General features: G+C 35.8%; 1 protein-coding gene across 6 annotated transcripts in view; it reads right to left on the reverse strand.

Moving 5' to 3' along the window:
* LOC128987044 (spectrin beta chain) overlaps positions 1–14992 on the reverse strand; it is a 124901-nt gene that overhangs the window by 52284 nt on the left and 57625 nt on the right. For all 6 annotated transcript variants that reach the window (XM_054407712.1, XM_054407709.1, XM_054407710.1 and 3 more), the window contains one exon: positions 724–871. In XM_054407712.1, the coding sequence (XP_054263687.1) occupies positions 724–856 (133 nt within the window). In that variant the 5' untranslated portion in view covers positions 857–871. The remainder of the gene's footprint in view (positions 1–723; positions 872–14992) is intronic.

Below are 14992 nucleotides of genomic sequence, written 5' to 3' on the forward strand. Positions count from 1 at the left end.
GTCAGAGGAAAAGTGATATTTTTTAAACTGCTATGGAACCTCTATCATTAAATAGACATCTACTGCATGAAAATGTAAAAACCAAGCATAGCATAGATTGGAGAGTAGTTTAACCAGATTGCAGCACATGTCAAATATTGACAAGTTGGGTTAAGAGTTATATTAGCCATGATGACTGATATGTAGGCGTTCGAGTTGATGCCTTTGAGCCCAAAGTGTTAAGGTCATATGACTATTTTACTTTATTTAGTAGTTTTAATTGCAATTTAAATTTAATTTGAACTAACAAATAACCAGGTATATCTATGTCAAACATCAAGCATTGCCACGCACTACAAAATTTAATTTGGTTGCATATTAGCACTTTCTCAACTGCATACAGCGTGAGCCAGAAGTTGACTGATTGAAAATTCAATCATTTTGTTTTATTCCAGTTCCTTACTGTAATATCAAAACTTTGAAGAGACTTTTTCTGGTTTTGCTTGTGGACCTACACTCCCATACCCAAATTTAGGCACTACTAGGTATTTACAAATCCCGGCCTAACCCGACCCCTTATGGTTTCTTTTGAGGTTATTTCACACCCTACTGTTGCTATCTTGGTTATACTTCTGCAAGTCCAAACAGGTTAAAGTAGGCCTATAACTTAACTAATCAAAAATGTTCATCAGGAAACTCTCTTTACCAAATCCTGCAAATTAACAATAAATAAAAGTTGTGTACCTGCAAGAGCCTTAATTCTGGATCTCTCAAACAGTCTGGAGGAAGAGTTTCCGCCATCGTACTCGTAATCGTCAACAATCTCCTGTTGTAGTGTCGGGTCCCAGGTACGGACCAGGGATATGTCTGTCGTCATGATGCCACCGCCACCCTGCAACCAAATCAACACATTAAAACATCATTATCTTTAAGGCTGTGATAAGGTCCCTATTGGATACAAAAACCGTAACGAGTTTCAATGAGTGGTCCACAAATGAACTCTAAATATTCAAACGTTGATATTTTTACTGAACATGGGTGTGGATACATCTGGTATACACAGACTTGAGTTAGTGAGTTCCAGGGATAGGCCCAGGGTGGTTAGTCAGTTTTGTAATAGGCCAGTTGTGTCACTTAACATGGTTGAACTAATCCTAGAGTTTGTCAATTCTATGGTCTCGTAATAAAGTTTGAGGTTTGCCGCTTAAATTAGTGTATCTGACGTGGGTGCTAGAGGGATATGTTCGATCCCCGGGATATCCTCAAACATTTACAGGTATGGACTGCTTTCCCTTTAAAGCATTTTGAGTTCCTATTTACAAAAAATACTACTTGCCTTAAAAACAACATAATTTATTGATGGCCTGACTAAAGAAAAAATATGGTTACTTAAAGAACTAACATTTATACACGGAGAATAATGAATCAATACAAAATAAACATAAGTTAACTGGTCTAATGAATAATGTAGAAACATTGATTGCAGATAAATTTTTACTGTAGACTGTATGTTTCTTTTCACAAATAAACAAGTTAAATAAAATTTAAGACATAGACCTACAGTGATCTGGAATGTCCTGTGAATGATAATTGGGAAGGCGAGCATAGCATTGGTGGATAACATCATAGGAACGCCTAACAACAATTCTGACAGGAAAAGTGAAATATTTTATTGGCAAGATAGTCTTCTACAACTAATAAAATCAGTCAAACTAGCATATTGAAGCTGGGCCCATAACCCAGAGGTCTGTGGATCGGAACCACGCTTTGCTACCATTATTTGTAGCGATACTGGGATCACAGGATCGTTTAAAGGCTCAATTAACTCTGAAATTTCTTGTGCGTGCTACCATTCTAAGTCTGAATACATTATTTAACTTAACTAAAAAAACTGAGCCAAGCCACATCTATATCACAGCCATTTTGATGATCTAAATTTTGTAATGCAACTTAAAAAATTGAAATTTATAGTGTCAAATTTTGGTCACACTTGCTTGAGTGCAATTATTCCAATTCATTTTTCTCCTATTCCAAAGTGGATGAAAAAATAATTGTGCATCCAAATTTTTACATTACTTTTGAATACCATTCAAAACTGATCAATAATGAATCCATAGTGAAATTCTTGATTCTTGATTGAAGATTTGTCTTTGACCTCAATAAAAATAATCCTAACGTTTGATAAACCTTTCTGGTTTGAATGGTGTAATATTCCTCCAATTAATTCTTAAATCACTATCTATAACACATGATATGAAGTGTTAACATTTTTATCGAAGAAATTAGAATCCGTCTGTCAATTTTATAACATATCAATTGGCGATAGTTTGGGGGAGGTTGTATTTATTTTTTGGGGGCTTTTACTGTGGAAGTATTTTTCTTTTACATATTTTTATTTTTTTCTGGCTTCTAGTACCAATCCACTGATTCTAGTTGGACAAATAATTGAACAAGTATCAACCTATATGAGATCATTAAATAAATTCTAATTTATTAATATGTTTTGCAAAATACTCATTTTTAATGATATAGGCCTACAGTTGATACAAACGTATAAAATATATATCAGTTAAAAATTTACGTTATTACTTTAAATTATGACATATTATGAATAAAAAATAAATTTTCTAAAATCAATAATTTATGGGCCACAACATATAGTCCTACAAATATACCAATTTTTAGCAGAACTGTTCCAATATTTTTGAGAAACCGTAACTACTCCCAAATTAAAAATTTTAGATTGAAATTAACTGTTAAAATTTTTTACCATATTTGTCAAAAAAGTACGGTATAATCAATGTCAATACAGCTAATCAATACAAATAAGTCTTCAAATTCATCGTAAAAATTATTTTTGTCTCAAATTTTAAGTTGACTAATTCACAGTAACAACATTGAGAGTAAAAAGGCGACAGGGGCTTTATTATAAAGGTTAGTGAATTAAGGCAAGGTAACAAGAGGGGAGGTAAAGGTCGCAGGGGTTGTGGGAGAGGGGGGAGGGGGTTAAAGTGGGATCAATATACCATCACACTCCAGCTGGCTGCTGGTGGCTGTGTTGAAAATTAAATAAAACAACAAAAATAATATTTAAGTATTATTTTAGAATAATATCTGTACAGAAAATTTACAATTTATCCTGTTTTCAAATAAGGTATGGGAATTGGTAAGACGTTAAGATATGAACACAAGTACAGGTAATATTATCTGTTAGGAGTCAGAAAGAATTAGGGCAAAAATCTGAAGTTATAAACTTTGTCCTACAAGGCAAAAATCATTATTTGCTGTAAAATAAAATTTCCAGGCTAAAAAACGTTTGGCATTTAGGAAGAGTTAGGCCTATATATTTTTTTGACAAAATGTTGTCGGTAGGCTAACAATATTCAAGTGGTGATGCCTTTGTATAAAACTGCTCAATGTTGTTTCAAATGTACTTTTCTTCCCTAGTATTCATTTTATTGGCAAAACAGATAAAATAGCAAGATATGTTTAGAAAATACTAAAATGGCTCGATTATTTTAGAATTTTAATGTTTACCATATCAACTGTTGGAGGTTGAGTTAACTTAATATTTTGCGATGATTTGGCCAATTTGAAAAAGTCGGGAGTCTTATTTCTATGTATTGTAGGTCCATATGTAGTTTTTTATTTATTTGTTTTTTTATTATTTTTTTTAGAATACTAAAAAGGGTCAGATAAGCTACTCTAAACTCCCCCATTTCATTCAGATGCTGTTGTTTGTTTTTTTTCATTTATGCTTTGTTGTTTGCTTTGTGTGTGTTTTTTTTATATTTTTTTTAATTTAAACATATTGTATTAATTTTTATAAACAGTCTAAATAACAATAATGGGCTGAATGAATAAATTTTTAACTGAACATTAACACAATGAGACATCAGTCTATAGTAGTTAAGTTAGGTTGGATAAATAATCACTTTAAACCCCTTTCTTACTAGAAAGGGGTTCATTTGATCTAGTTCATACATTTTTGATAAGAAGTTCTGCATTCAGTTGTGGTAGACAAGAAACAGATAGAATTGACAATTAAAATGACAATTTTTTAACAATTTTAGTAGTTAAAGACACATATCAATCTAGATCTAGAGTACATTTACTCAAAATTATAAACCTTCTCTGTCATAGATTAGAACAGTTTTCCACAGCAATCATATAGAGGGTTTGGTAGTGCAAAAATGACGGACAAAAATTAATTTAATTTTTTAGAAAGAGAAGAAAAATAAAAAAGCCTTAAACCTCTAATCTCCCAGTTTATAATATTGTCTTCATGCCATTGTACATTTTAGAAATAAACGGTATCAGCAAACACATACTTTCTCTCATTAACTTGCCGACAACCTTATCATGGGTAAGCGATGAGAGTAACTATGATATTTAATTGGTAAAATCACAAAAGTTTCATTAGCTTTTGAACCGTAATTTTTAGAGGAATGGGGGAGTTGCACTATTTTTTTTTTTTTTTTTTTATTATAAGGACCATAACAGACCAATTTCAATCAGAACCGGTTCCTTTTAGTCAATATTTTAGTTTGTTCACTGGTTTTTATGGGAAAATAATATAAGTTACAATAACTTTTAAACCGTAATTTTTTACTGAATATGAGTTCATCCATTTTGTTTAGAATTTAAACAGCTACCAACACATTAAATTTTTATCAAAATCGTTCAGGCCTATTGTGAAAAAATTGTATTTTTACGTTATTTTATGGGTTTTATAGGAAAATCACCACTAAAAATAAAAATTTCCAGAAAATGAAAAATTGCATGGAGATACCATAGTACCTGCATACCACATTTTGTCAAAATCGGACCACAAGTGTAGTCTGTAGCTCTGTACCACACATCCACACATAGACAGACACATAACAGTCAGACATTACTTTGAAAACAACTTTTTGGGTTCAGGGGGACCCAATCCACTCAAAACTCAAGCTCGAAAATTTTGACAGAAACAATATTTTCTCCATATACTAAGTATAAGGGGAGAAAGTAAATAACTGAATCAGCATCATCGATACGTGACATTTTACTCAGACGAATTGTTCGATCACTAAAGATTTTTGTAAAAATCTTTAGGCTAAATCAATTGATATGGTATACATGTGTAAGGTATGCAGTGATAACAGGTCACTGACCTCACCCCCCCCCCCCCCTAGCTAGTGGGGGAAGCTGCAGGTTGTCAAAGGTCCAGAATCAATACCAAAGCTGAGCAGTGAGCAGCTACTGTAACTGTGTCACCTACAAACACTGATACTGTAGTTTGCTCTATAACAACAATACAGTACTATGTCACTCATCGATATACAGTATAATTGTGTTGTATTGTATCGATGTTGTAACTACTTACTATCTTACTGAACAAGTGTAGTACAGTACCTATCGTACACTACAATATCGCCAATGGTGCAATGTACGACACTTTGAAAACACTATTGCAATGCTATTATGCAAATGAGATCCAGTGTGCGTTTTACAATCATATTTATGCAATAGAGTGATTCATTTCTGGAGCTATAGGCATACTCCAAAACATATTCCAATTTTTCTTCTTCGAATAAATGAATGTAAACGATAATAAACATGTGTATTTTTAGGGAGGTCTAAAAATAAACAATATTGTACACTACTAGGAAGTAGAAGGTCCCGATTTACGTTTAAATGTTACTTGGACGTTGGACAGAACGTTACAACCCATGATCCGAGAATAGAAACTACATTGATAATAGAGAAAAGATACCTAATCATATTAAATTATTAGAGCCATGAAGATTTGCCGCTCCGAAAAGCAAAAGCCACGAATGAATGGGCGAGACGTCAAGTTATTCTTGGACCCCTGTTAAAGTTTAACGAGAAGTGACGTCACCACGATTACGTCACCGGTCAATTGGTGCATCCGTCAGCCAATCCCGCTACCAAGGCTAAACCACAGACAAGGCTAATCTGTGCTACTACAGTAACAGTGGCAGTAAAATTCACTTGCTGGATAAGGATGTGTTTTTAGAAGGGTGGGTGCCGGGGAAACCTAGGGAGATCGACTCTTTAAAAAACTTAATCCTTGTCCGGCTAACATATTGCTAAAATATTTGCTACGGATTAAAATAATTATTTTGGTTACGTTTAGCCTATGAACAAAAAAAAATTGTAATGTGGAATGTCATACCGCTAAACCTGGAAAAGAATAGTTAAGAATACAAACGCCAGGTTGACTTCAGTGGAAACTCGAAAACTGAAGTTATTAAGACGTGAAAGCACCATAACCACTTGAAGGAATCGATTGTAACACAATGAATGAACGAACGTAGGCGCGCGGGAGATGGACACGGACCCGCTAGTCGGTGCATATTAAAGTAGACCTCACACGCCACTTCCTGGCACTACAGCGGATGTCTACCTCTACCCGATCCCGACGTCATAGTGATGGTAGGCATCTGCATTGTAAACTCATACAGTTGCATATCGATTACCACCACTCATCGTCTCTGTACAGTACTACAATGAAAATTCATCCGACAATAATTAAGATAATATGTACCTAACCTATATCAAAAGCATGTCACCCGTCAGACATATTATTACTTCAACAGCGAACAGCGTCCGCTAATCGCTACTGTACTAGTCACATTTGTGTGGCACCACAATTAATTAAGGCACGGCCAGCGAAGATCATTTACATCCTCGGTTACTACTATATGTGCCATATTTAGGTAACATCGCAATGAAAGGTAGGTGACGTGAGCATTTAGTAAAACCTCCAAACTCTGCAACCGTCGCGTGTCAATGTACGTCACGACCGTAGATATACCTATGGTCGTGACAACGCGGCGATGAGTCCTTATAGCACGTCACACTATAATAGGCTGTGTGTTATGTTTAGTTGACACTGCATGGCGTGAACTACTAACTGGATTACATTACGTTATGATAAATATTATTATTGCATTTTTACGTTTTGTTGCCTTCTCAACTTCAATCAACATCGATAAAAATGTGCGTTACAAACGTACTGATTAATTCACGTATTTTTGTTCGACTAATAAACTCATCGACTGAATGTAAAAGTCCAGCGAATGTGTATGGTCCTAACGTCATTTACTCCAGCACAACTAAATAAATTGTCACTGCGCTGAAACTGCCATTTGTCTGCAATTAATTTTATACAATAGAATTTCTCTATAACTACACCCATGATACTTCAATAATGTTGTGGGACCAATCTCTACGATTAAACCCACATACAAATAATGGATACCGGTACCGATTTTAGTAGGCCTAGAGCATAAATCCATCAAAATTCAAAATACTATATAGTGCACCTAAATATTGTGTTAATCCTCCTAGGTGTACGCCAGTTCACACCCATTCACAGAACGATTACTTTGGACCGTTTGAACTACAGTATAACAATCCTAGTTCCGTGTTCGGCGTGATGCCATGTGCAGGGTCCGCATCGCTCACAATCGATACATCACTGACCTCGTTGTAAACGTACTGCAGATCTCTCCATCAGCTGACGTCTGCACTGTACACTGTACAGTGAACAGTGTCTTGGCTGAACGCCTATTTGGGCTGCAGAAGAATATGGCGCTTACAATTTTAAAACCTCGCAAGAGAAGGTCAAAATATGATAGGGGTGTATAACCAGTGATTTTGCCATGTCTGTATTTTTGCGATTAAATATTGTGAGTCTGTGATTATTCATGTCTGTTATATACCCAAACGTTTTGTTGCATTGATTTGTAAACGCACCATTAAATGCATATATGAATTGGGCAACACCATTCATTCAACATAAAACTAAAATATAATATATTTTTAAGTTCATTATTGGTCAAGTCGAGTTTTTTTTATGTCAAAAAGTATTATTGTAAATATTTGTCCATCAATTGTTGACAGATCCATCGATTTGCAATTTTCCCGATATGTTGTCCAATATTACTGATTGTGAAGACCCAACTGATCGCAGAGTTTAAGAGAAGAGTCGACACTGATTTAATTATTCGATTTATTGGAAACTTGAACAATTTGTGCATTCACTGGTTCTCAACTAGCAAACTACATCAGCGTAAAGAGATTTTTTGCGCTTCAAGTTGCGAAATACGAACACGATTCGTGAGACGGCATTCTAGGAAGTGTCCGCGCTAGAATGCGCTGTCAATGCAGCGGCGGCCAAGTGGTCAAGTGTGTGTGTGTAGAGAGAATGATGTAAACACCAAGTATAGACCAGTGATGCACGTCCAGTATTTATCTCTTCACACAGACCCGTGGTAATAGTGTAAACACCACTACGAGTGGTAGTAAGCAAACAAAGTGTTCTACACATAGTCATGTTATGTTGGTGTTTTTACTTCTCTCATAACATTGGGTATGAGAACAGGCAATGAAAACAGACCACTATAATAGTGGCAACTGCACTGTATCCAAGTCATTTTTGTCGCATGTATAAACATGTATTATTGGATGCGGTGTAAATAAGTAATTAATATTTTCAAAAACGGCAAAATATAACAAAAAGCTTGCAACTAAACGGAGAACCATGAATTATAACCAAAACCCCCAATAATATCACGGTACAACCAAAAACAACTGAACTCGTTGATGAATGAAAATAGTAGACCTATGCATTACAGTCTGTATATTGGAACCTGTCACCTGACAAATTGGGTTCTATAATGAACGTCTATCTGGAAACTGACCAATGGTTTAAGGCCCGAGACAGGATCCATCATACAGAGTATAATTAGTTGTTGTTAAGTTTTAGGATGATAAAAAAAAATAAACAAATAGACATACACAACTATAGTAATCACCCCAAATAGTCATGACATCAAGAAAAATATGTAAACAAATACAGTATAGGATTTATATACGAATCTCAACTAAAAGTATGTTTATGTCATGTCGTGTATAACCAAATGTCCTTCGCCTGCACCGAACCGATAGAAAGTACCAAAGTTTAGTCACGGCAACTCGTTACAACGTTTTCAATTAACGTAAAACATGAGTTGTTCGCAACGAGCGGAGCGCTACAAAACACAAAGGCGTGTTGAGTGTAGTACGTGTTAACTGTAGAGGTACGGTTACCGAGTAATACGTGCCGTCACGGTCACCTGTTACACCTACACGGTCTTTACACCACGCCTAGGAACACAGCACAAAACATACTGACTTGTCAACCGGTGTAAGCCTTCAGCTTTCAATCGAAAAAAGTTTTTTTCGGAAACATCTTAACTATATTTCCACAGCAGATTTTTATCGCGGTAACTTAAGAGTTGAGACGAAGTCCACTTCCAGTGGTCAATGCTAAGTGCTGCTCTTAATCACAAAGACGTTTTTTGAAGGGAGCCAAAACACTAATTGGTTGAATATGGGATATAAGCACAGAATATAGCACCTAAAGCGCTTTAGGTTCTATATTCTTTGGTATAAGGCAAGGGAGGGGCTACAGACGTCCAAAGTAGCCCGGAACAAGGCTCGTTGCAAAGTGCATTGACAGCGGAATGTCAATCTTGGCAACAACCCATGTGACGGTATTTTCTAATTGCAGATTAATTTATTTTCAGTGCATTTGTAACGAGTGTTATTTATATTGCAAATAAAAATGCACTATACTTGAGATGCATACCACTATATTTTGTAAGTACAGTAGTACATTTTTTGTGCGCAATACAGTGCTCAAATATAAACAAAAATTTTAAACAAGTTGTTATATTCATTCCATTTATTTTATAAATTTGTAAGACCATCAAGATATTCTTCCAATATATTTGTAAGGTAAGTATTCATTGCTGACTTCAAAAACCAGTTTTTAACAGACAATAGGTCATTTTTATCGACCACAACCGAAAAAACTGTAGTTATCTTTGGAGTTTTCTAAACGAATTTGTGTAGAAAACGTTGTTATCCCGTTGGTTATCCCAGGGTGGACGAACTAATGCAATGAGAGTCGATAATACCAGGGAGAGGTTCTGGGGGTAGGGAGAGGGCTGGAGAGAGAGATAGGCCGTACCACGTGGGGTAGGAGAAATATAGGTCAAACAATACGCACTTACAAACACTCCACACCCACTTACAGGGTATGAACCATAAAATGTTGAATATAATAATATACTATCTTCATAATGCTCAAAACCCAACATCTGCCTTTATCAAACTGGAGATTTCATTTTAGCGCGCTTTCTTCTACTTGAGACGTGATAACAATTTGTATCTCACATTACAATTACACGAGAGGTGAAAATTAAAGGGATGACATCGATTTTAGATACTGAAAATAACAAATTAAATCACTTAATATATCATATTTAGTCAAAAAATGAGTATGCATGCAAAAACAAATCGTCCACGACTTAAGTTTGGTTTTCAGACGTATTTACCAATATTGCAACCAATCAAGAGCTTATTATTTAAGATTGTCGTTTTGCACAACACAATCGAAAACTAATCAACCATAATGGGTTCTTAGGGTTTATTTAGTCCGTACCACTTACTACCGGTCACATTACTTAAGATTTTCTGGATCACGTCGCCTGGTAGAGAACCTGTTAACTCTATCGTTGTATGAAGTAAAGATACACAAAGGGAACATTAGAGTTTCACCAGGTTGATGACGACAGCGATGGGCCGGGCAATGATGACGTCACTCAAATGACCCGGAGTCTGCCTCGGGCAGCTGTGTGTTAACCGCAAACTGTTCGACAACGATCTCACAGCATTAGGAGAGTTTAGTAATCCACTTGTTTCGTATAAAGATGAGTCTGTGGTACAATCTACGCCAGATCTGGTGAAATACCAGTTGGATCCTGACTTAAATTACTCTCCAGGCTTTAATTGAAAAAAGTTAAAACTTTCGAGGTATACCTTTGATGAAGCCAAGCACCTGTACGAGTACTTCTGTATTCAATGCAGCTCGTCCTTGATGTTTGCTTTCAAAAAATTAAACATGCCTGAATTTCTACTACTGTACCTAGATAAGGGAGACACGTACCAACAATATTTAATGCAGTTGGTAAAAGAATACTTTTCAACTCCATAGGTATAGCCACAAAACTTCTTTGACACGCTGACTATAAATACTTTGATCGTCTACACTGCACCAGAGCAACAGTTTGAAACTGCAGACAACCAACAAAGTTACTTCCAACACTTTCAAATGTAAAATGTGCAGTCACACTAAGTAGTTGTATTACCCAAAAGGGTTTATTTTCGATTATTCACTCTAAATTACATACACAGCTTTCCCATCGAACATTTTATTAGTGAGGCCAATAACATGAGTATGCTACATAGACAACTGCACCACCAAAAACCATCATATACTTTCCAGAGTTCAAAACCGTTCAAAACTGGATAATATTCTTGTGATAATCGGGCCTTCAACAAACTGTCCTGGCTAACGTCAGCGTATCGATGGTCACAGTAGGTCATTTCGTCTCACTCCATTCTACATCGATTCTCCAGCAACGTACTTAGTACATTCGGCCTAAAACCACAGAAAACATAATGTTTTTGTGCTAAAACACACTAAACAGCGCGACGCGACGCTGTCTCCGTTATTCAAAATTATTGAATAATACTTTTCAGTTGTCACTCGTCTGTATCTCCACTGTGCTAGACCGACCACACCCATCAGTTGATGTCCAGTGTATGATAATGATGTAGTGATGATGTTATCTGACCTTGACTCCCCCACCACGATACAACAACTCCATTCATAGTCACTCACACACACACAGATAGTGATGGTGCATACAGGGTGGCCCTGAACTCACACTTGCAACAATTACTCACGAGGTCAATTCCCACATATTTTACAAAGTGGACTTTGTGAACCATTTATGAATCATAAATTCATAGTATTTTTGCAACTGATTTCAATGGTTTTGGTGTCCTTGGATATATTAGTTGTTTTTTGTCAAGTCGTTATTGCTGAATAATTAAGTTGTTATTTCATTATCATTTGTTGTTTGTTGTTGGGTTGCATTATGTTTTCCCACTAAGTTAACATTGAAGTCTGGTGTCCAATGTGTTCTAGAAATTTGAGCAATGAAACAGAAAGAAAGCTAACCACAAAAAACTTTAAAACTAAATAACCCTACCCGTACATGACTGTTCAAAACACTGTTATAGTATACACACGACCGGCTACGAACCTTTTAACGAAATAAATCATGCACACACACACACACACACACTATAGTTGTCTCAGTACAGTGTGTGTCAAGTGAGAAGGCAGTTTTTTACCAGGACGGCGCCGCTTATGGCGTGCGGTAATGCTGGAGCCGAAGGCAGAATCAATAATGTCGGCATCAACAGTTAGCCTACAACAGTACAGTGGTACAACCGCCGAAATGTCTAACAACGTGAAATCCTTGCGGAGGAAAAACGCAACGAGACCATTCCTACGCCTTTCTCTTGGCCAAAATAATGTTTATGGGCAAAAAAGTAGTTTCCTTTTGTGTTTCTTTGATAAAGACGATATAATATCCCCCAAATAAAATAACTCTTTTTGCATTTCATTGGACTCATAACAAACAATAAACCTACCTATATTGGCTATTAAATGACACGACGAATATGAATTCTCCTACTTGAATAAAATTAACCCATGGTGTGTTGTGATAATGTACAGTTTCCTTTAAGAATTCCTTTTTTTAAATCAACACTGTTCATCTACGTCATGTAATAATGCTTTTCGTTTTCTGGTATACAATTTATAATCAGCACGAATAAATTAAATACTTTTTTTAAATAGCCCACCAACGGTAATAGTATAGGAACATAACGAAATGAAATAAGTTTATAATCCTCCACTCCACTTGAAGAAATCCACACTGTGGTAGAGGGCATTTGTATGGTAGATCCAACCAACAGTGGATTAAGGCTAATGTAAGCTTGTTGTAAGCTCAACATTTACTCTCTCACCACTAACGAAGGCCAACTCCTCTCATTGCAATGAGAAGTACGAGAGCAACGCGTTGAGAGTTTTATTTCAGTGATTCATTACGTTAAAAGGTTGTAATTATGTCGCTTTTGAACGTTTTAACCACCTTGGTCTTGTAGAAGTTGTTAAAGACATAATGATAAAGAAGACATAGAACGTTAATAACAGTACCAATTAATTCCCACTATAAAACTGGTATAGAGTAACAAACACATTATAGTTGGAATACAATCAATACAACTTTATTCATAAAATAAGCTACCGTTCTTGTGTACTCAATAAAGCATATTTTACAAAATTATATTAAAATCCAAGTTTCCAGTTTGATCCTGGGAAAGGTATATTCCCCCATAGACAAATAGACCGACAGCAGTTCTGCGGTTACCTTAGTTGCGACGCGACGCAATCTCTACTTAACTACACGGCACTCCAAGCGGTGGACGCCAGATCTTCCGCAGCAGCTGTCGGTCTATTCTACGTTCAGTAATCTTTTGTCATTAACGACCTTTTCAAATTACCAACGCGTTAGAGTAAGTCAGAAACAATAAAATGGTTAAAAATTTTATTTCTAAAATAGTTTAAATTACGTAGGTACATACTACAAAATACGACGAGCTTGATTTACAGAAAAAAGGATATTAGAAAAACACGCGGTTCGTCAAAGATTTTGAGGAGTCTTGCGACAATTTCACTTGACTTCAAGAACTTACAAAAAATACATTTCACAAATATCTGGACTTCAAATTCAACAATCTGAGGAAACGACATTAGTTGACCAATATCAATATGTGTGTTTTTCCAGCGCGGAAGTACGTCCAGGAAGCCTGGGCATGTTAATTATCCGATCGAGATATCTATCACGGCACAACAGGTCGATGTGGTTTGTGGGTTCCACAAAAATAGAAAAACAAACTTGCGGAAGCGTGCGACGCAGTGCAGCAATTGTGCATGCTTGTAGTGGCGTCGTGTCACGGACGGTGGGTCCTTTGTACAGTAGTAACCGTTGTCCGACCACAGGTGCCACAATTACCGTATTTGTACCGCAAGAAGTACGATAATACGCATATAACTACGATAAATAATTATGGTGTATATTTAAAAAATACCGTATGGGTTTAGTGGAGATTGTCTTTAATACACTAAAAGTTCTCATCTCCAGAGATTCTTTCTAGAGGGTGGACCAACAGCTTAATATGGATTCCGAACCACAATGCCACGACATTATCACATTGCTAAATGCCATTGGGATTTTATTACGGAATCACTTTGCTGAAACATTAGCTTTTTTAATCGGTCTTTAGGATGCCCAAAATTACATCCGATTTTCACAGTACATCATGAATGTATACTTTGTAACACCACAGAATCTTATTGTACTTACGAATTAACTAGGAATGCACCTTGAAGATCAACTAGTGAGCATATTGTACCTGAAAACAAACAAAATGTGTTAATTTATTTTGAATGGGTAATTACAGTACTCATAAAACTGAAAACAAAATTTTTCCATAACTTATTAAATCAAACGGCAACCAAATAAAAGAACCTTAGTACAACTAAGATAATGTAGACTTAAATTACCCATGTAATGAAATGTAGGTCAAAATCGTATAAACTTCAGCAAATAACAAAGAAATATTGTAACTGCCTGGAATCGAGCCAAAGAACGCCCAAGAAGTTAATTTACCATGAATAATGGATGATGAAATTTTAGAGTTTGTTCAAGAATTGTGTAATAGATCTAAAACTATGATTTACAGTTTCTGAATTTGAGGTTTAAAATGATACCGCTTGTAGGCCGAATCGTTGAAATATCTCCAACGATATGATCGTTGACTACATCATGAATAAAATTGAAAATGCGAAGAAAATTCCGTTTGAAAACGATCATAACAATTGATAGATTTGTATCCCTACTTAATTTAAACTCTTTTAACTTACGGTGATCTCGGAAATTGCATGCATGTATCTGCTATTTTCACATTTCATCCGATCAGGAATTACTGTACCAACTTTTTTCAAAAAACCTCAACCTTTCTCTCAACCCCCCTTCTT

This window comes from Macrosteles quadrilineatus, unplaced genomic scaffold (assembly GCF_028750875.1).
Source record: "Macrosteles quadrilineatus isolate MER2022 unplaced genomic scaffold, UCM_ALF_1.0 Scaffold_2__2_contigs__length_208266976, whole genome shotgun sequence".
NCBI lineage: Eukaryota > Metazoa > Arthropoda > Insecta > Hemiptera > Cicadellidae > Macrosteles > Macrosteles quadrilineatus.